Source organism: Chaetodon auriga, chromosome 24 (assembly GCF_051107435.1).
Source record: "Chaetodon auriga isolate fChaAug3 chromosome 24, fChaAug3.hap1, whole genome shotgun sequence".
NCBI lineage: Eukaryota > Metazoa > Chordata > Actinopteri > Chaetodontiformes > Chaetodontidae > Chaetodon > Chaetodon auriga.
The window spans coordinates 2,665,120-2,686,110 of NC_135097.1; the positions used below are offsets into that span (position 1 = coordinate 2,665,120).

At 40.7% G+C, this 20,991-nt stretch overlaps 4 protein-coding genes across 4 annotated transcripts; all 4 read right to left on the reverse strand.

Annotated features, from left to right (window-relative positions):
• Positions 1 to 535: 535 nt before the first annotated feature.
• Positions 536 to 2,871, reverse strand: LOC143317262 (ladderlectin-like). The gene is made up of 6 exons (XM_076725319.1): positions 2,826 to 2,871; positions 2,623 to 2,695; positions 2,301 to 2,407; positions 1,443 to 1,577; positions 1,249 to 1,351; positions 536 to 695 (listed from the first exon to the last, which is right to left on the reverse strand). The coding sequence occupies exons 2-6, from the start codon at positions 2,684 to 2,686 to the stop codon at positions 628 to 630; spliced, it is 477 nt and encodes a 158-aa protein (XP_076581434.1). The 5' UTR covers positions 2,687 to 2,695; positions 2,826 to 2,871; the 3' UTR covers positions 536 to 627.
• Positions 2,872 to 6,880: 4,009 nt separating this feature from the next.
• Positions 6,881 to 8,860, reverse strand: LOC143317438 (ladderlectin-like). Its single transcript, XM_076725592.1, has 6 exons — positions 8,799 to 8,860; positions 8,596 to 8,668; positions 8,274 to 8,380; positions 7,702 to 7,836; positions 7,502 to 7,610; positions 6,881 to 6,948 (listed from the first exon to the last, which is right to left on the reverse strand). Exons 2-6 carry the CDS (start codon positions 8,657 to 8,659, stop codon positions 6,881 to 6,883), a joined length of 483 nt encoding a protein of 160 aa, XP_076581707.1. The 5' UTR covers positions 8,660 to 8,668; positions 8,799 to 8,860.
• Positions 8,861 to 11,337: 2,477 nt separating this feature from the next.
• LOC143317256 (ladderlectin-like) lies at positions 11,338 to 13,558 on the reverse strand. The gene is made up of 5 exons (XM_076725312.1): positions 13,466 to 13,558; positions 13,144 to 13,250; positions 12,286 to 12,420; positions 12,092 to 12,194; positions 11,338 to 11,539 (listed from the first exon to the last, which is right to left on the reverse strand). The coding sequence occupies exons 1-5, from the start codon at positions 13,527 to 13,529 to the stop codon at positions 11,472 to 11,474; spliced, it is 477 nt and encodes a 158-aa protein (XP_076581427.1). The 5' UTR covers positions 13,530 to 13,558; the 3' UTR covers positions 11,338 to 11,471.
• Positions 13,559 to 15,066: 1,508 nt separating this feature from the next.
• On the reverse strand, positions 15,067 to 17,084 carry LOC143317259 (type-2 ice-structuring protein-like). The gene is made up of 6 exons (XM_076725316.1): positions 17,055 to 17,084; positions 16,849 to 16,921; positions 16,527 to 16,633; positions 15,910 to 16,044; positions 15,716 to 15,818; positions 15,067 to 15,154 (listed from the first exon to the last, which is right to left on the reverse strand). The coding sequence occupies exons 2-6, from the start codon at positions 16,910 to 16,912 to the stop codon at positions 15,087 to 15,089; spliced, it is 477 nt and encodes a 158-aa protein (XP_076581431.1). The 5' UTR covers positions 16,913 to 16,921; positions 17,055 to 17,084; the 3' UTR covers positions 15,067 to 15,086.
• Between the last annotated feature and the right edge of the window lie 3,907 nt (positions 17,085 to 20,991).

Genomic DNA, 20,991 nt, shown 5'->3' on the forward strand with positions numbered 1-20,991 from the left:
CCAGTTGTTTACCTCAATGCATCCAACTCTTATTGGCAACTACAATCAATCTGCGTTTACTGACAGCAGTTTTCTGAAGTGTTCCTGAGCTCATGTGTTAATCTCTTTGATCCAATCATGTGTTCACAAAGTGGTGAACCTCGCTCCATCCTCGATGAGCGACTGAGCCTTTCCAGGATGCCCCTTTCATACCCAATCATGACCCTCTCACCTGTTACCAATCAACCTGTTTACCTGTGGAATGATCCAAACAGGTGTTTTTGGAATCAATTCCTTTGGAGTCTGGGTGAAATAAGTTGTTTAATCAATGTTAAAGTGAACTTTAACGACTGAGAATAAAGGTTAGAAATACAAACTTAGTCTTGAAGTTACACCCTACAAGTTTCTGAAAAACAATAAAACTGCAAATTCTTCTTTTACCTCATTAATTTTCGTCCATCTCATTGTGTTATGTTTTATAAGTGTTCATGTTGGATTCATTGGACTCACAGAATGACGTTTTTCAATGCTTGAATGGTTTAATAGTGTAGAAGACAAGAAAAGACAGTTAATTCTCAGAGTGAAAGAAGTAAAAGCCAACAATCCTCAAGTCATGTACTGCTGGTTTCTCTGATGTCAGAAGACATATCATGGCTTTTTGGCGCAGACAAATGGATTTTTGAAACCACAAGCCCGGTCATCAAATTTCTTGTGGTCTGTAAAAAGACAGAGAGAATAATTTAGGGGCAAAGGTTTTATGTATATGGATCAAGGTATATCTATATGTAAATTCATTGAATTTGCTCAAAAGTTGGAGAAAATCATTCAAAAGTCATTTCCATGAAGCGACTGGAGACGATTTGTTTTGAACTGCACATGAAGACGTCCCCACTGCTGCTGCAGCAGGAAAGTTCAAATCTCATCTTTTAACAACTTGAACTTCATGACTGACTGCATCAAACACTTCACACAAACCTAAAGACACAACTTCTCTTGTCAAGTCAAGAAATCTCTTGATGTAAAAGCTTAAATGTGGTTTAATGTGCCAGTTCATCTTGAAGCCAATGGAGACAATCATCACTGGTGTTGTCTGTTGTCCAGTCCATCGAATGGGTTTGAGAACTTGTTCTTGTTTATTGGGCCTCATCTGTGAGAAACTATTATCATCACTTGTATTGATGTCTGCTTTAGAGATTTTGTAATCAGACCCTGCTCAGACCTCAGTGATCAACAAAAACAAAATGTTTCTGAAGCTACATATGACTTTACCTCCGAAGTTCATCAACAGACAGTATCCAGATTTATTAGGCTCTCCGGCAGCCCAGTAGTAAAACTCAAAAGGTGTACCATCACTCCAGAACCAGACACCCTTCTAGAACATTAGCATACAATATCAAACAATCAATGGTTTACATAAACTTTTCATTTCCTCTCTTTTAGATTCGGTGTCATCAGTAACATACCCGTCCTACATTGTAGCCTCCAATCCAAGTGACTGGAGACGAATTTGTGAGAGCCTTGATCATCATCTGAATCTCATGATACTCCCGAAAGCTGTGCACTGATGCAAGGTTTCCACCCTGACTCTGACAATGTTTCTGCAGAGATGGGAACAAAGAATGAAGTCATGTGATACATTCAACATCAAGTGATACAAAGACAACAAATTAGAAGAATATGACAGTTAACATGAGTAAGACAGCAACAGCAGGATGGACAGAGTGGAAGAGTGTTCTGCACCAGTGGTGGAGGAAGTATTCAGACACTTTACTTCAGTAAAAGTACTAATTTCACACTGTAAAAATACTCTATGCCATCTGCTGATTATTTTCTTTATTAATTGATTGGATGTCATTTGGTAAAAACTTTGAAAGTAATGGAAATGCTGTTTTAATTCATCAGAGCCCAAAGTGACACCTTCACTGTGCTTGTTTTGGTCCAAACCTCAAAACTATTAAATAAGATATTAAATACACTAATAGACTAAAATTATTAAAATAATGAAAGCAAAAAGGAGCAAATCCTGACAACTGTGAAGCTGAGACCATGAAATGTTTTTGCATGAACAATGACTGGAATGATTATCAAATAGCTGTAAATTGATTTTTTCGTTACCACTAACAGTTTTGAAGCTGTCAGATAAATGTCGTGGAGTGTGAAGTACAATATTTCCCACTGAAATGTAGCAGAGGAGAACTTTAAATTCTGACGTGAAATAAAGTACAAACACCTCAAATTCATACTTAAGTGCAGTACTTGATTAAATGTACTGAGTTCCACTTCACCACTGTTCTGCACTGAATCCAAATCATCATGATTACCTCAGCTTGAGCCCAAGTCATGGGTGTTGAAAAGTACATGAAGCAGCGATCATTGTGAGGGGTCCAACCACTGGGACATGTTGAGGGCTCGACGACAGGATTGTCCCCTGAAAACCAGTTCAGAGAAGAAGTGAGCATGGGAGCACTTTGCTGAACAGATCATAAGACTGACTGAGTTCAAGCCTCTGTTAGTGTGTTAGTGATCGATACCAACTCATTTCCTTGAATGGATCTTCCGTCCTTTCAGCAGCTCTGCTGTTGGAACTGGTCTACATACACAGTAAGACCATGAAAACTGTCTTTTGTCTCTCTTCATACTCACTAGCAGCGCTGGTCAGAGCCATCATGGCACAGACAAGTAGAGTCACAGTCAGCATCATCTTCATGACGATTGTCTTCAATAAAGAGAGACATGAAGACAGCACATGTGAGGACAGGAACTGGTGGCTTTCAGCCCATTAGAGGAGGCAGAGATGATGATAAGAGAGAACAGAGCAGAAGAAAAAAGGAGAAGTTGAAACAAACCTTCTGCAGGATTAGATTTTCTTCCTCCTCTTCGGTGTCAGCTTCAGCTTCAGCCTTCCTGTGTTGAGGTGCTCAACAAGAGAAACTCCAGTTCTTTTATACACTGAATTATCTTTGTTTGTGTATTAAACAAATACCTCCACCGTCTACACCCCAGTGTATGATGGATTATGTACACATACATCAAATGACATAATTTATTTCATGTCTGTTGTTTACTTTAAAGGCTCCTCAAGAAACAAGACATGAGACAAGGAAATTCTTCAGGCAGTGAAGCATGACAGCATGTCACCTGTAAACCTGAACAGGATCAACTGATCACTCAACAGGTGGATGGAGAAGCTGAAACATAGACATTAAACGATCATGTCAAATGCTTCAGTGCTAAATGTTATGGTTTCTCTCATGCTATCAGGTTGTATTCCATTATAAAAGAGGGATGTGTGCAGATTCTCAGTCCTTTCCGTCGTGGCTGTTGGTTTACTTTAGGCCGTCTGAGGAGCAGGGGTAGAAAAACGTTGAAGCACCGCGATGCAGAAAGTCCAGATAGATTTCTGGTCCATTTTAGGGGCACATATCACACGTCCGATCCCAGAAAAACAGAATGCAATCATTTGTAAATGAACTGTGTTCACCGACAACAGTTTTCTGAAGTGTCTCTGAGCTCATGTGTTCATCTCCTTCATCCAATCATGTGTTCACAAGGTGGTGAACCTCGCTCCTTTCCAGGATGCCCCTTTCATACCCAATCATGATCTTCTCACCTGTTAACAATCAACCTGTTTACCTGTGGAATGTTCCAAACAGGTGTTTTTAGAGCTTTCCACATCTTTCCCAGTCTGCTGTTGCTGAAAGACGCGCTTCACACTCATTTGTACCCACCAGGGGTAAATATGGGTTGAAAAATAATAGCTGTGGCTGTTATCTTTATGATTCACATTCATAGTTCCTTCTTTGGAAATTCTGCTGAACTGAGGAACGGATCCAAAACAATCAGATAAATGAGATGTGTCCGAAGAAATGTTGAAAACACAACTAATAATTAATTAGCACTGTCAAACGCTGCAGTGTCAAGGCAGCGTCACCTTTACTGGTTGGGTAATCAGAATCAGAATCAGAATTACTTTATTGATCCCTGAGGGGAAATTGTTTTTGTTGCAGGTTCTCCATATAAGAATAAAATTAGAATAAAGTTAGAAGAGAAAAATAATATATGTATAAATAAAAGAAATCTCCTTCTCGCCCCGCCTGGGGTGGTATTGTGCTTCCTTCAAGCTCGGGTCCTCTAACAGAGGCCTGGGAGCTTGAGGGTTCTGCGCAGGATCTTGGCTGTTCCCAGGAGTGCGTTCTTCTGGACAGAGACCTCAGATGTGATGTTCTTCCTGGTATCTGCTGGAGCCATTCTCATCAGTGCCTCTGTGCTGTCTTTCAGTCCAGCCTTTTCCAGACACTGGCATGTTCTCGCGATGTCAGCCACTTCCTCAAGCTGTCAATGGTACATGTCATGCAGGGGCTTGTCTGTCCATGACAACCCTTCTGGCTCCTCCTGACTGGGCTTCTGCTGCCTGAGGCATTCACTCAGCAGGTCATCATTGGGGGCCATCTTCCTGATGTACTCCCAGAGGCTTGCTGTTTCCTCCTGGATAGTGGCTCTGATGCTCACTAGTCCGCGGCCTCCTGTCTTCCGCTTAGTGTATAGCCTCAGGACGCTGGACTTAGGGTGAAAGCCTCCATGCAGTTTGCAGACGGGCTACGGCGGAGTGAACGACATCACATGCCAACATCGGGTTGACAGAGGGGGGGATGTAAACAGCTACGATAATGGCATGTGAAAACTCCCTGGGCAAATAATGTGGCCTGAGCCCAACAGCCAACACTTCAATGTCCGGGCAACAGATACGTTCCTTGATGACAATGTGACCAGGATTACACCATCGATTGTTGACTAGAACGCCGAGCCCCCCTCCTTTACGCTTACCACTCTCGGTGCAATCCCGGTCGACTCACACAGTCTGAAAGCCACCAATGAAGACGTTGTCATCGGGTATGTCCTGGTGCAACCAAGTCTACGAAAAACACATCAGACTGCACTCCCGATACTCCCTCTGACTCCTGGCGAGTGCTGTTAGCTCATCCGCCTTATTTGCCAGCGACCTCACGTTGCCCATGATGAGAGAGGGGAGACACGGCTGATATCTCCCCTTTCCATAAACCTCTGTTGTCTCGACCCAGCTCTTTCCTCCACTGTTTCTGTCCTCCCCTGCATCCTCTGTGTGTTTTCCTCAAGAGTTGAGTGGGGATTTCTGATGTTCTGGCCGACAAGCCAGCCGGCCTCAGTGCGATCAGCTGATCTCTGGAGTAAACACAGCGTCGGTGCTGTGTCCCAGTGAGAGGAACAATTTCAAGGCGAGAAAACAGACCAGAACTCTCTCGGCCAACATGTTTGGAGAGAGCACAGGTTCAAGATGACGGTCATAAAAATGCAGGTGGTAATAATAAAGAATAGAGCAAAAAAAATTTGTGAAAATAAGAAAACAAATAGGAGCGACTACAACAGGCTGCATGCACAGTCAGTGCATGCACACCTATCAGAAAAGCATTTTTCACTAGGAAGGTTAGTGGTAACAGTAGTTACTAGTAACTACGAGAAATATTTTGATGTAAACAGACATTTTCCTCAGGTATAAATGTTTAGCTCTCCCCATGCTTGGGGTCTTTCTTTACTCTACCACTCAAGTGATGATTGACCTTTTCTTTGCAAAGAAAATAAAAACCTTGTCGGCCGGCAGAAGTCTGCTTCATTTTTCACCAGCAGCACAAAATTTCCACAACAGGACCAAGTCAGAGCTATGGCAGCAACATTAATTATGATGCTGTTGGAACACCAACGGCAACACTTAGCTGCTTCTTGGTACAGAGGAAGAGAGGCCCCACAGTCTTGAATCTTGCCTCAGTCTCCTGTGATGACTCTAAAATCAATACAGAGAAAGTCATCATCAATGTAATTAAAAAGAACCAAACCAAATGCAATCAACACATTACCTTTTTCTCAATGTGGACCGACCGACCGTTATGTCCAGCACACAGCGTCCCAGAATGCACTGTGATTTTTGAGTTTCAGTTTTTAAACTTGATCTCAAGTTGGATCAAGAGATACTGAGAAATGACAGACGGCCGAGTAAAGTGACTATTCCTGAAGAAATGAAGCACGCAGCCATCCTGCAAACACATCACGATGTGTCCACATTCATTATTGAGCATATTCACAGCAAATAGGACAAACAGCAAAGAACCACATGTTAGCACTTTGACAACAGAACAGTAAACAACTATGTGATAAGAAGGCACCTGGTTTGCCACCATTTACTAAAGTCAGAGATGACTACTTTGTCTCAAAGATGCCTCACCGAAGTCAAACAAGGCAGGAACACAGCAATACGATACTGAGTCCTCTTCTTATGTTTGGACAACCAATCAATGGAATCAAGACAAGATCAACCAAGCCGACCATGACCGTGTGGGAGAGACGGATTGAATGGTGGAAAGGATTTTGCTCTCTGTCATAAAATTGACTGTGTTCATGATGGATTAATCATCTGATCATTTTCTCTGTTAATCGATTGTTTGATTTGTAAAATTTCTGAAAATAGTGACAAATGCCATCTGACAATTACCAGAGTCCAAAGTGACACGTTCATAATGGTTTTGTCCAACAGTCCAGAGCTCAAAATTAGGAAAAATGAATTTTGTGTGTGTGTGTGTGTGTGTGTGTGTGTGTGTGTGTGTGAGAGTACTTGTGTGCAAGTTTCTTAAGAACAATAAAGCCACAAGTTCTTCTTTCACCTCGTTGCCTTTCCTCCGTCTCGTTGTGTTTTATTCAGTGTTTTGTGTGTTCATTTTGGATTCATTAGACTCACAGACTGACGTTTTTCATTGCTTGAATGGTTTAATAGTGTAGAAAAAAAGAAGAAACCGTTAATTCTCAGAGTGAAAGAAGTAAAAGCCAACAATCCTCAAGTCATGTACTGCTGGTTTCTCTGATGTCAGAAGACATATCATGGCTTTTTGGCACAGACAAATGGCCCTCTGAGATAGCAAGGCTGGTCGTCAAATTTGTTTTGACCTGTAAAAAGACAGAGAGAATAATTTATGGGCAAAGGTTTTATGTATATGGATCAAGGTATATCTATATATAAATTCCTTGAATTTGCTGAAAAGTTGGAGAAAATCATTCAAAAGTCATTTCCATGAAGCGACTGGAGACGATTTGTTTTGAACTGCACATGAAGACGTCCCCACTGCTGCTGCAGCAGGAAAGTTCAAATCTGATCTTTTAACAACTTGAACTTCATGACTGACTGCATCAAACACTTCACACAAACCTAAAGACACAACTTCTCTTGTCAAGTCAAGAAATCTCTTGATGTAAAAGCTTAAATGTGGTTTAATGTGCCAGTTCATCTTGAAGCCAATGGAGACAATCATCACTGGTGTTGTCTGTTGTCCAGTCCATCGAATGGGTTTGAGAACTTGTTCTTGTTTATTGGGCCTCATCTGTGAGAAACTATTATCATCACTTGTATTGATGTCTGCTTTAGAGATTTTGTAATCAGACCCTGCTCAGACCTCAGTGATCAACAAAAACAAAATGTTTCTGAAGCTACATATGACTTTACCTCCGAAGTTCATCAACAGACAGTGTGAATTTTTGTTATTACTCGGCTCTCCGTCAGCCCAGTAATAAAACTTAAAAGGTGTACCATCACTCCAGAACCAGACACCCTCCTAGAAGATTAGAATACAATATCAAACAATTGATGGTTTACATAAACTTTTCATTTCCTCTCTTTTAGATTTGGTGTCATCAGTAACATGCCTGTGTTGCATCGTAGCCTCCAATCCATGTGGCTGGATACAAATGTGTGCGAGTGTAGATCATAGACTGAATTGCATGATGCTCTTGAAAGCTGTGCACTGATGCAAGGTTTCCACCCTGACCCTGACAATGTTTCTGCAGAGATGGGAGCAAAGAATGAAGTCATGTGATACATTCAACATCAAGTGATACAAAGACAACAAATTAGAAGAAAATGACAGTTAACATGTGTAAGACAGCAACAGCAGGATGGACAGAGTGGAAGAGTGTTCTGCACCAGTGGTGGAGGAAGTATTCAGACACTTTACTTTAAAAAGTGCTTTTAAAAGTTTTAGTTACCAAAGTTACTAATACATAGTACTAATAGTACTAATATAAAAGGACTAATATCACACTGTAAAAACACTCTATGCCATATTTCCCACTGAAATGTAGCAGAGGAGAACTTTAAAGTCTGACATGTGAAATAAAGTACAAACACCTCAAATTCATACTTAAGTGCAGTACTTGATTAAATGTACTGAGTTCCACTTCACCACTGTTCTGCACTGAATCCAAACCATCATGATTACCTCAGCTTGAGCCCAAGACATCATTGTTGGAACGTAGTTGAAGCAGCGATCATTGTAACGGGTCCAACCACTGGGACATGTTGAGCGCTTGACGACGAGATTGTCCCCTGAAAACCAGTTCAGAGAAGAAGTGAGCATGGGAGCACTTTGCTGAACAGATCATAAGACTGACTGAGTTCAAGCCTCTGTTAGTGTGTTAGTGATCGATACCAACTCATTTTCTTGAATGGATCTTCCGTCCTTTCAGCAGCTCTGCTGTTGGAACTGGTCTACATACACAGTAAGACCATGAAAACTGTCTTTTGTCTCTCTTCATACTCACCAGCAGCGCTGGTCAGAGCCATCATGGCACAGACAAGTAGAGTCACAGTCAGCATCATCTTCATGACGATTGTCTTCAATAAAGAGAGACGTGAAGACAGCACATGTGAGGACAGGAACTGGTGGCTTTCAGCCCATTAGAGGAAGCAGAGATGATGATAAGAGAGAACAGAGCAGAAGAAAAAAGGATAAGTTGAAACAAACCTTCTGCAGGATTAGATTTTCTTCCTCCTCTTCGGTGTCAGCTTCAGCTTCAGCCTTCCTGTGTTGAGGTGCTCAACAAGAGAAACTCCAGTTCTTTTATACACTGAATTGTCTTTGTTTGTGTTTCAAACAAATACCTCCACCGTCGACACCCCAGTGTATGATGGATTATGTACACATGTAGTTCATCAAAAGACATCATTTCATGTCTGTTGTTTACTTTAAAGGCTCCTCAAGAAACAAGACTTGAGACAAGGAAATTCTTCAGGCAGTGAAGCATGACAGCATGTCACCTGTAAACCTGAACAGGATCAACTGATCACTCAACAGGTGGATGGAGAAGCTGACACATAGACATTAAACGATCATGTCAAATGCTTCAGTGCTAAATGTTATGGTTTCTCTCATGCTATCAGGTTGTATTCCATTCTATAAGAGGGATGTGTGCAGATTCTCAGTCCTTTCCGTTGTGGCTGTTGGTTTACTTTAGGCCGTCTGAGGAGCAGGGGTAGAAAAACGTTGAAGCACCGCGATGCAGAAAGTCCAGATAGATTTCTGGTCCATTTTAGGGGCACATATCACACGTCCGATCCCAGAAAAACAGAATGCAATCATTTGTAAATGAACTGTGTTCACCGACAACAGTTTTCTGAAGCGTTCCTGAGCTCATGTGTTCATCCCCTTCATCCAATCATGTGTTCACAAGGTGGTGAACCTCGCTCCATCCTCTATGATTGACTGAGCCTTTCCAGGATGCCCCTTTCATACCCAATCATGATCCTCTCACCTGTTACCAATCAACCTGTTTACCTGTGGAATGATCCAAACAGGTGTTTTTGTTTTTGTTTTCCACATCTTTCCCAGTCTGCTGTTGCTCCTGTCCCAGTGTGTCTGAAATGTGTTGCTGATGATTATTAGTAAATGTCTCTTCATTCATTCACTACTTCCTACATAATGGATGCTCAGTAGTTCACTCAATCGTGAGCAGTAAATTCAGACACCAGGGAAATCAGGGAAGTAAAACTTTGCATACCACCAGGGGTAAGTGAGAAATCTTGCTTTTTTGTTGTGTAATTTTGGTGGAGGAACCTTCGATCACTGAGGCCCAATTGGAGCTGCTGCCAACTGCAAATGTTTGTAGCTGTGTTAATGTGAATCAGGGCGTTGCTGAAAGACACCTTTCATGCTCATTTGTACCCGCCATGGGTAAATATAGGTTGAAAAATAATTGCTGTGGTTGTCTTTATAAATCACATTCATGGTTCCTTCTTTGGCAATTCTGCTGAACTGTGGAACAGATCCAAAGCAATCAAATAAATGACACGTCAGGAGAAAGAAAAACACAAGTTTATTTTTAATTAGCACTGTCAAACACTGCAGTGTGGAGGCAGCGTCACCTTTACTGGTTGGGTAAAAGCATTTTTCACCAGGAAGGTTCGTGGTAACAGTAGTTACTTGTAACTAGGAGAAATATTTTGATGTAAACGGACATTTTCCTCAGTGGTCGGTGGAGATTAAGTCAGAGCTACGGCAACAACATTAATTATGATGCTGTTGGAACAACACCAACACAGCAACATCAGACTGTGGTGTGACAGCTGAGGCGTTACTGAAGCAAAATGTTTGAAGAAGCAACACTTAGTTGCTTCTTGGTACAGAGGAAGAGAGGCCTCACAGTCCTGAATCTTGCCTCAGTCTCCTGTGATGACCCTAAAATCAAAAAAGAGAAAGTCATCATCAATGCAATTAAAAACAACAAAACCAAATGCAATCAACACATTACCTTTTTCTCAATGTGGACCGACCGTCAAAGAGAAATGGCATGGTTCCTCTGTTAAAAACTCCAGCATTTGAGAACAAAAAACAGGAAGTAACCGCTTTGGTGATTTAGTTTGACAAGAGATAAACGATCGGTTGTTTGTCAAGAACACCAGTATTGAATGTCCACCAACAGCTGAAGACTGTTCATGTGTCTTGAGGAACGTCACTGCAGTGACATCACAGAGTGGTCGGTGTGGACAACATCTGTGAGGATTTCACTGTTTTGTAAAAGATGTGATCAATGAGCGTTAACTCTCTGTGGGACCTTTTCTGGTAAAATTCAAAATAATGGATCAGACCTTGTCAGGACCAGTAGTTCTTATGGGGATCAGAGCCCGGACCTACTTCAGCAACACATCACTGAGGTCCTGCTGACTTAGAGGTTAGAGTTACTCATGACTTGGTTATGGTTAGAGGTTAGAGTCAGCCTGTCCACAATCGAACTCAATATAATGTCTGAACAAGGACAGCTGTGCAACAATGTGTGTGTGTGTGTGTGTGTGTGTGTGTGTGTGTGTGTGTGTGTGTGCGTGTGTGTGTGTGTGTGTGTGTGTGCGTGTGTGTGTGTGTGTGTGTGTGTGTGTGTGAGTACTTGTGTGCAAGTTTCTTAAGAACAATAAAGCCACAAGTTCTTCTTTCAGCTCGTTGCCTTTCCTCCGTCTCGTTGTGTTTTATTCAGTGTTTTGTGTGTTCATGTTGGATTCATTGACTCACAGAATGACGTTTTTCAATGCTTGAATGGTTTAATGGTGTAGAAGACAAGAAAAGACAGTTAATTCTCAGAGTGAAAGAAGTAAAAGCCAACAATCCTCAAGTCATGTACTGCTGGTTTCTCTGATGTCAGAAGACATATCATGGCTTTTTGGCACAGACAAATGGATACCTGTAATAGTAACGCTGGTCACCAAATTTCTTGTGGTCTGTAAAAAGACAGAGAGAATAATTTATGGGCAAAGATTTTATGTATATGGATCAAGGTATATCTATATATAAATTCCTTGAATTTGCTCAAAAGTTGGAGAAAATCATTCAAAAGTCATTTCCATGAAGCGACTGGAGACGATTTGTTTTGAACTGCACATGAAGACGTCCCCACTGCTGCTGCAGCAGGAAACTTCAAATCTGATCTTTAATAACTTGAACTTCATGACTGACTGCATCAAACACTTCACACAAACCTAAAGACACAACTTCTCTTGTCAAGTCAAGAAATCTCTTGATGTAAAAGCTTAAATGTGGTTTAATGTGCCAGTTCATCTTGAAGCCAATGGAGACAATCATCACTGGTGTTGTCTGTTGTCCAGTCCATCGAATGGGTTTGAGAACTTGTTCTTGTTTATTGGGCCTCATCTGTTAGAAACTATTATCATCACTTGTATTGATGTCTGCTTTAGAGATTTTGTAATCAGACCCTGCTCAGACCTCAGTGATCAACAAAAACAAAATGTTTCTGAAGCTACATATGACTTTACCTCCGAAGTTCATCGCCAGACAGGTTCCATATTGATTAGGCCGTCCGGGAGCCCAGTAGTTGAACTTAAAAGGTGTACCATCACTCCAGAACCAGACACCCTCCTAGAACATTAGAATACAATATGAAACAATCAATGGTTTACATAAACTTTTCATTTCCTCTCTTTTAGATTTGATGTCATCAGTAACATACCCATCCTACATCGTAGCCTCCAATCCATGTGACTGGATACGAATGTGTGCGAATCAGGATCATAGACTGAATCGCATGATACTCCTGAAAGCTGTGCACTGATGCAAGGTGTCCACCCTGACCCAGACAATGTTTCTGCAGAGATGGGAACAAAGAATGAAGTCATGTGATACATTCAACATCAAGTAATACAAAGACACCAAATTAGAAGAAAATGACAGTTAACATGAGTAAGACAGCAACAGCAGGATGGACAGAGTGGAAGAGTGTTCTGCACCAGTGGTGGAGGAAGTATTCAGACACTTTACTTCAGTAAAAGTACTAATTTCACACTGTAAAAATACTCTATGCCATCTGCTGATTATTTTCTTTATTAATTGATTGGATGTCATTTGGTAAAAACTTTGAAAGTAATGGAAATGCTGTCTTAATTAATCAGAGCCCAAAGTGACACCTTCACTGTGCTTCTTTTGGTCCAAACCTCAAAACTATTAAATAAGATATTAAATACACTAATAGACTAAAATTATTAAAATCATGAAAGCAAAAAGGAGCAAATCCTGACAACTGTGAAGCTGAGACCATGAAATGTTTTTGCATGAACAATGACTGGAATGATTATCAAATAGCTGTAAATTGATTTTTTCGTTGCCACTAACGGTTTTGAAGCTGTCAGATAAATGTCGTGGAGTGTGAAGTACAATATTTCCCACTGAAATGTAGCAGAGGAGAACTTTAAAGTCTGACGTGAAATAAAGTACAAACACCTCAAATTCATACTTAAGTGCAGTCCTTGATTAAATGTACTGAGTTCCACTTCACCACTGTTCTGCACTGAATCCAAACCATCATGATTACCTCAGCTTGAGTCCAAGTCAGGGTTGTTGGAACGTAGATGAAACAGCGGCCATTGTAAGACTTCCAACCACTGGGACATGTTGAGCGCCTGAAGATGGGATTGTCCCCTGAAAACCAGTTCAGAGAAGAAGTGAGCATGGGAGCACTTTGCTGAACAGATCATAAGACTGACTGAGTTCAAGCCTCTGTTAGTGTGTTAGTGATCGATACCAACTCATTTCCTTGAATGGATCTTCCGTCCTTTCAGCAGCTCTGCTTTTGGAACTGGTCTACATACACAGTAAGACCATGAAAACTGTCTTTTGTCTCTCTTCATACTCACCAGCAGCGCTGGTCAGAGCCATCATGGCACAGACAAGTAGAGTCACAGTCAGCATCATCTTCATGACGATTGTCTTCAATAAAGAGAGACATGAAGACAGCACATGTGAGGACAGGAACTGGTGGCTTTCAGCCCATTAGAGGAAGCAGAGATGATGATAAGAGAGAACAGAGCAGAAGAAAAAAGGAGAAGTTGAAACAAACCTTCTGCAAGATTAGATTTTCTTCTTCCTCTTCGGTGTCAGCTTCAGCTTCAGCCTTCCTGTGTTGAGGTGCTCAACAAGAGAAACTCCAGTTCTTTTATACACTGAATTGTCTTTGTTTCTGTTTTAAACAAATACCTCCACCGTCGACACCCCAGTGTATGATGGATTATGTACACATGTAGTTCATCAAAAGACATCATTTATTTCATATCTGTTGTTTGCTTTAAAGGTTCTTCAAGGAACAAGACATGAGACAAGGAAATTCTTCAAACAGTGAAGCATGACAGCATGTCACCTGTAAACCTGAACAGGATCAACTGATCACTCAACAGGTGGATGGAGAAGCGGACACATAGACATTAAACGATCATCAAATATTATTGAATGAAAAGTTACTTCAACATATCAAAACAGTTGCCAGTTAATGTCCTATTCCAATGAAACTGGCAGAGTTGTAACGCGAGGTGCTGACGTTGAGGTTCCATGTCTTGCTCAAGGACACTTTGACATGTGGACAGGAGGAACACATTGGAACACACGACATGACAAACGTGAGTTTGGTGATTTAGTTTGACAAGAGATAAACGATCGGTTGTTTGTCAAGAACACCAGTATTGAATGTCCACCAACAGCTGAAGACTGTTCATGTGTCTTGAGGAACGTCACTGCAGTGACATCACAGAGTGGTCGGTGTGGACAACATCTGTGAGGATTTCACTGTTTTGTAAAAGATGTGAACAATGAGCGTTAACTTGTTAAATCTGTGGGACCTTTTCTGGTAAAATTCAAAATAACGATCAGACCTTGTCAGGACCAGTAGTTCTTATGGGGATCAGAGCCCGGACCTACTTCAGCAACACATCACTGAGGTCCTGCTGACTTAGAGGTTAGAGTTACTCATGACTTGGTTATGGTTAGAGGTTAGAGTCAGCCTGTCCACAATCGAACTCAATATAATGTCTGAACAAGGACAGCTGTGCAACAATGTGTGTGTGTGTGTGTGTGTGTGTGTGTGTGTGTGAGTGTGTGTGTGTGTGTGTGTGTGTGTGTGTGTGTGTGTGGTGTGTGTGTGTGTGTGTGTGTGTGTGTGTGTGTGTGTGTGTGTGTGTGTGTGTGGGTGTGTGTGTGTGTGTGTGTGTGTGTTTGTGTTTGTACTTGTGTGCAGGTTTCTTAAGAACAATAAAGCCACAAGTTCTTCTTTCACCTCGTTGCCTTTCCTCCGTCTCGTTGTGTTTTATTCAGTGTTTTGTGTGTTCATGTTGGATTCATTAGACTCACAGAATGACGTTTTTCAATGCTTGAATGGTTTAATAGTGAAGAAAACAAGAAAAGACAGTGAATTCTCAGAGTGAAAGAAGTAAAAGCCAACAATCCTCAAGTCATGGACTGCTGGTTTCTCTGATGTCAGAAGACATATCATGGCTTTGTGGCGCAGACAAATGGCCTTCTGTAACCACAACCCTGGTCATCAAATTTCTTGTGGTCTGTAAAAAGACAGAGAAAATAATTTATGGGCAAAGATTTTATGATTTTATGTATATGGATCAAGGTATATCTATATATAAATTCCTTGAATTTGCTGAAAAGTTTGACAAAATAATTCAAAAGTCATTTCCATGAAGCGACTGGAGACGATTTGTTTTGAACTGCACATGAAGACGTCCCCACTGCTGCTGCAGCAGGAAAGTTCAAATCTGATCTTTTAACAACTTGAACTTCATGACTGACTGCTTCAAACACTTCACACAAACCTAAAGACACAACTTCTCTTGTCAAGTCAAGAAATCTCTTGATGTAAAAGCTTAAATGTGGTTTAATGTGCCAGTTCATCTTGAAGCCAATGGAGACAATCATCACTGGTGTTGTCTGTTGTCCAGTCCATCGAATGGGTTTGAGAACTTGTTCTTGTTTATTGGGCCTCATCTGTGAGAAACTATTATCATCACTTGTATTGATGTCTGCTTTAGAGATTTTGTAATCAGACCCTGCTCAGACCTCAGTGATCAACAAAAACAAAATGTTTCTGAAGCTACATATGACTTTACCTCCGAAGTTCATCACCAGACAGTATCCAGTTTGATTAGGCTCTCCAGCAGCCCAGGAGTTGAACTTAAAAGGTGTACCATCACTCCAGAACCAGACACCCTCCTAGAACATTAGAATACAATATAAAACAATCAATGGTTTACATAAACTTTTCATTTCCTCTCTTTTAGATTTGGTGTCATCAGTAACATACCCGTCCTACATCGTAGCCTCCAAGCCATGTGACTGTATACAAATGTGTGCGAATCTTGATCATCATCTGAATCTCATGATACTCCCGAAAGCTGTGCACTGATGCAAGGTGTCCACCCTGACCCTGACAATGTTTCTGCAGAGATGGGAACAAAGAATGAAGTCATGTGATACATTCAACATCAAGTTAATTAATCAGAGCCCAAAGTGACACCTTCACTGTGCTTGTTTTGGTCCAAACCTCAAAACTATTAAATAAAATATTAAATACACTAATAGACTAAAATTATCAAAATAATTAAAGCAAAAAGGAGCAAATCCTGACAACTGTGAAGCTGAGACCATGAAATGTTTTTGCATGAACAATGACTGGAATGATTATCAAATAGCTGTAAATTGATTTTTTCGTTACCACTAACAGTTTTGAAGCTGTCAGATAAATGTCGTGGAGTGTGAAGTACAATATTTCCCACTGAAATGTAGCAGAGGAGAACTTTAAAGTCTGACGTGAAATAAAGTACAAACACCTCAAATTCATACTTAAGTGCAGTACTTGATTAAATGTACTGAGTTCCACTTCACCACTGTTCTGCACTGAATCCAAATCATCCTGATTACCTCAGCTTGAGCCCAAGTCATGGGTGTTGGAACGTAGTTGAGACAGAGATCATTGTGAGGGGCCCAACCACTGGGACATGTTGAGCGCTTGACGACGGGATTGTCCCCTGAAAACCAGTTCAGAGAAGAAGTGAGCATGGGAGCACTTTGCTGAACAGATCATAAGACTGACTGAGTTCAAGCCTCTGTTAGTGTGTTAGTGATCGATACCAACTCATTTCCTTGAATGGATCTTCCGTCCTTTCAGCAGCTCTGCTTTTGGAACTGGTCTACATACACAGTAAGACCATGAAAACTGTCTTTTGTCTCTCTTCATACTCACCAGCAGCGCTGGTCAGAGCCATCATGGCACAGACAAGTAGAGTCACAGTCAGCATCATCTTCATGATGATTGTCTTCAATAAAGAGAGACATGAAGACAGCACATGTGAGGACAGGAACTGGTGGCTTTCAGCCCATTAGAGGAAGCAGAGATGATGATGATAAGAGAGAACAGAGCAGAAGAAAAAAGGAGAAGTTGAAACAAACCTTCTGCAGGATTAGATTTTCTTCCTCCTCTTCGGTGTCAGCTTCAGCTTCAGCCTTCCTGTGTTGAGGTGCTCAACAAGAGAAACTCCAGTTCTTTTATACACTGAATTGTCTTTGTTTGTGTTTTAAACAAATACCTCCACCGTCGACACCCCAGTGTATGATGGATTATGTACACATGTAGTTCATCAAAAGACATCATTTCATGTCTGTTGTTTGCTTTAAAGGCTCCTCAAGAAACAAGACATGAGACAAGGAAATTCTTCAGGCAGTGAAGCATGACAGCATGTCACCTGTAAACCTGAACAGGATCAACTGATCACTCAACAGGTGGATGGAGAAGCTGAAACATAGACATTAAACGATCATGTCAAATGCTTCAGTGCTAAATGTTATGGTTTCTCTCATGCTATCAGGTTGTATTCCATTATATAAGAGGGATGTGTGCAGATTCTCAGTCCTTTCCGTCGTGGCTGTTGGTTTACTTTAGGCCGTCTGAGGAGCAGGGGTAGAAAAACGTTGAAGCACCGCGATGCAGAAAGTCCAGATAGATTTCTGGTCCATTTTAGGGGCACATATCACACGTCCGATCCCAGAAAAACAGAATGCAATCATTTGTAAATGAACTGTGTTCACCGACAACAGTTTTCTGAAGTGTTCCTGAGCTCATGTGTTCATCCCCTTCATCCAATCATGTGTTCACAAGGTGGTGAACCTCGCTCCATCCTTTATGATCGACTGAGCCTTTCCAGGATGCCCCTTTCATACCCAATCATGATCCTCTCACCTGTTACCAATCAACCTGTTTACCTGTGGAATGATCCAAACAGGTGTTTTTGTTTTTGTTTTCCACATCTTTCCCAGTCTGCTGTTGAAATGTGTTGCTGATGATTATTAGTAAATGTCTCTTCATTCATTCACTACTTCCTACATAATGGATGCTCAGTAGTTCACTCAATCGTGAGCAGTAAATTCAGACACCAGGGAAATCAGGGAAGTAAAACTTTGCATACCACCAGGGGTAAGTGAGAAATCTTGCTTTTTTGTTGTGTAATTTTGGTGGAGGAACCTTCGAACCCTGAGGCCCAATTGGAGCTGCTGCCAACTGCAAATGTGTGTAGCTGTGTTAATGTGAATCAGGGCGTTGCTGAAAGACACCTTTCATGCTCATTTGTACCCGCCATGGGTAAATATAGGTTGAAAAATAATTGCTGTGGTTGTCTTTATAAATCACATTCATGGTTCCTTCTTTGGCAATTCTGCTGAACTGTGGAACAGATCCAAAGCAATCAAATAAATGACACGTCAGGAGAAAGAAAAACACAAGTTTATTTTTAATTAGCACCGTCAAACACTGCAGTGTGGAGGCAGCATCACCTTTACTGGTTGGGTAAAAACATTTTTCACCAGGAAGGTTCGTGGTAACAGTAGTTACTTGTAACTAGGAGAAATATTTTGATGTAAACGGACATTTTCCTCAGTGGTCGGTGGAGATTAAGTCAGAGCTACGGCAACAACATTAATTATGATGCTGTTGGAACAACACCAACACAGCAACATCAGACTGTGGTGTGACAGCTGAGGCGTTACTGAAGCAAAATGTTTGAAGAAGCAACACTTAGTTGCTTCTTGGTACAGAGGAAGAGAGGCCTCACAGTCCTGAATCTTGCCTCAGTCTCCTGTGATGACCCTAAAATCAAAAAAGAGAAAGTCATCATCAATGCAATTAAAAACAACAAAACCAAATGCAATCAACACATTACCTTTTTCTCAATGTGGACCGACCGTCAAAGAGAAATGGCATGGTTCCTCTGTTAAAAACTCCAGCATTTGAGAACAAAAAACAGGAAGTAACCGCTTTGGTGATTTAGTTTGACAAGAGATAAACGATCGGTTGTTTGTCAAGAACACCAGTATTGAATGTCCACCAACAGCTGAAGACTGTTCATGTGTCTTGAGGAACGTCACTGCAGTGACATCACAGAGTGGTCGGTGTGGACAACATCTGTGAGGATTTCATGGTTTGGAAAAGATGTGATCAATGAGCGTTAACTTGTTAAATCTGTGGGACCTTTTCTGGTAAAATTCAAAATAACGATCAGACCTTGTCAGGACCAGTAGTTCTTATGGGGATCAGAGCCCGGACCTACTTCAGCAACACATCACTGAGGTCCTGCTGACTTAGAGGTTAGAGTTACTCATGACTTGGTTATGGTTAGAGGTTAGAGTCAGCCTGTCCACAATCGAACTCAATATAATGTCTGAACAAGGACAGCTGTGCAACAATGTGTGTGTGTGTGTGTGTGTGTGTGTGTGTGTGTGTGTGTGTGTGTGTGTGAGTACTTGTGTGCAAGTTTCTTAAGAACAATAAAGCCACAAGTTCTTCTTTCACCTCGTTGCCTTTCCTCCGTCTCGTTGTGTTTTATTCAGTGTTTTGTGTGTTCATGTTGGATTCATTGACTCACAGAATGACGTTTTTCAATGCTTGAATGGTTTAATGGTGTAGAAGACAAGAAAAGACAGTTAATTCTCAGAGTGAAAGAAGTAAAAGCCAACAATCCTCAAGTCATGTACTGCTGGTTTCTCTGATGTCAGAAGACATATCATGGCTTTCTGGCGCAGACAAATGGCCTTCTGTAACCACAACCCTGGTCATCAAATTGGTGGATGGAGAAGCTGACACATAGACATTAAACGATCATCAAATATTATTGAATGAAAAGTTACTTCAACATATCAAAACAGTTGCCAGTTAATGTCCTATTCCAATGAAACTGGCAGAGTTGTAACGCGAGGTGCTGACGTTGAGGTTCCATGTCTTGCTCAAGGACACTTTGACATGTGGACAGGAGGAACACATTGGAACACACGACATGACAAACGTGAGTTTGGTGATTTAGTTTGACAAGAGATAAACGATCGGTTGTTTGTCAAGAACACCAGTATTGAATGTCCACCAACAGCTGAAGACTGTTCATGTGTCTTTGAATGAATGAATGAATAGTTTATTTCGGTTACATAGTGCAAAAAATACAAAGATCATTTCAACCAAAAGTTTTCATAATCAATAACTGAAAAAGGAATAGGCTGAAGCACCAGGCTTATTATTGCCTATCCTGTACTGTCCAATGACTATCCCAGAATATCAACAATAGAAAAAATAAATGATACTCATTATACTCTGAATTAAAATCCCTAATTGTGTTACAGTTCATCAACTTGCATTATAAGCATCAATTATTTTACATTTTAAGGTTTTCTTGAACATTAACAGAGAACTGCATAGTTTCAATTCATCATTGAGTCCATTCCACAATTTGACACCCAAAACTGAAACACACCGGTATTTTATATTAGTCCTCACTTTACATGTTTCAAACATAAACAAACCTCTTAAATTATAGTTTCCTTCTCTTCTTTTAAAAAAAGTCTGAATACAAACAGGAAGGCTGTTATTCACCACACGAAAAAGCACTTCCAATGTCTTTAAATATACAATATCAAAGAATTTTAAAGTAACAGATCCTATAAATAATTGGTTAGTTGATTCTCGGTATCCAACTTTATTTATTATTCTAATTGCTTTTTTCTGTAGTTTATTAATTGGCTCCATATTTGTTTTATATGCATTTCCCCAAACTTCAACACAGTATGACATATAAGGCAACACAAGAGAAGAATACAATATATGCAGACATTTCTTATTTAGTAAATCCTTTACTTTATGAAGAACAGCCACTGATTTAGATAATTTACGTTTAATGTATTCTATGTGTGGCTTCCAACACAGTTTATGATCAATAATCACTCCCAAAAACTTAGTTTCACTGACTCTTTCAATTTCAATACCATTCAAATTTAATTTTATGTCACAATTGGCCTGCCTACCACCAAACACCATAAATTTAGTTTTATTTTCATTTAGTGATAACTTATT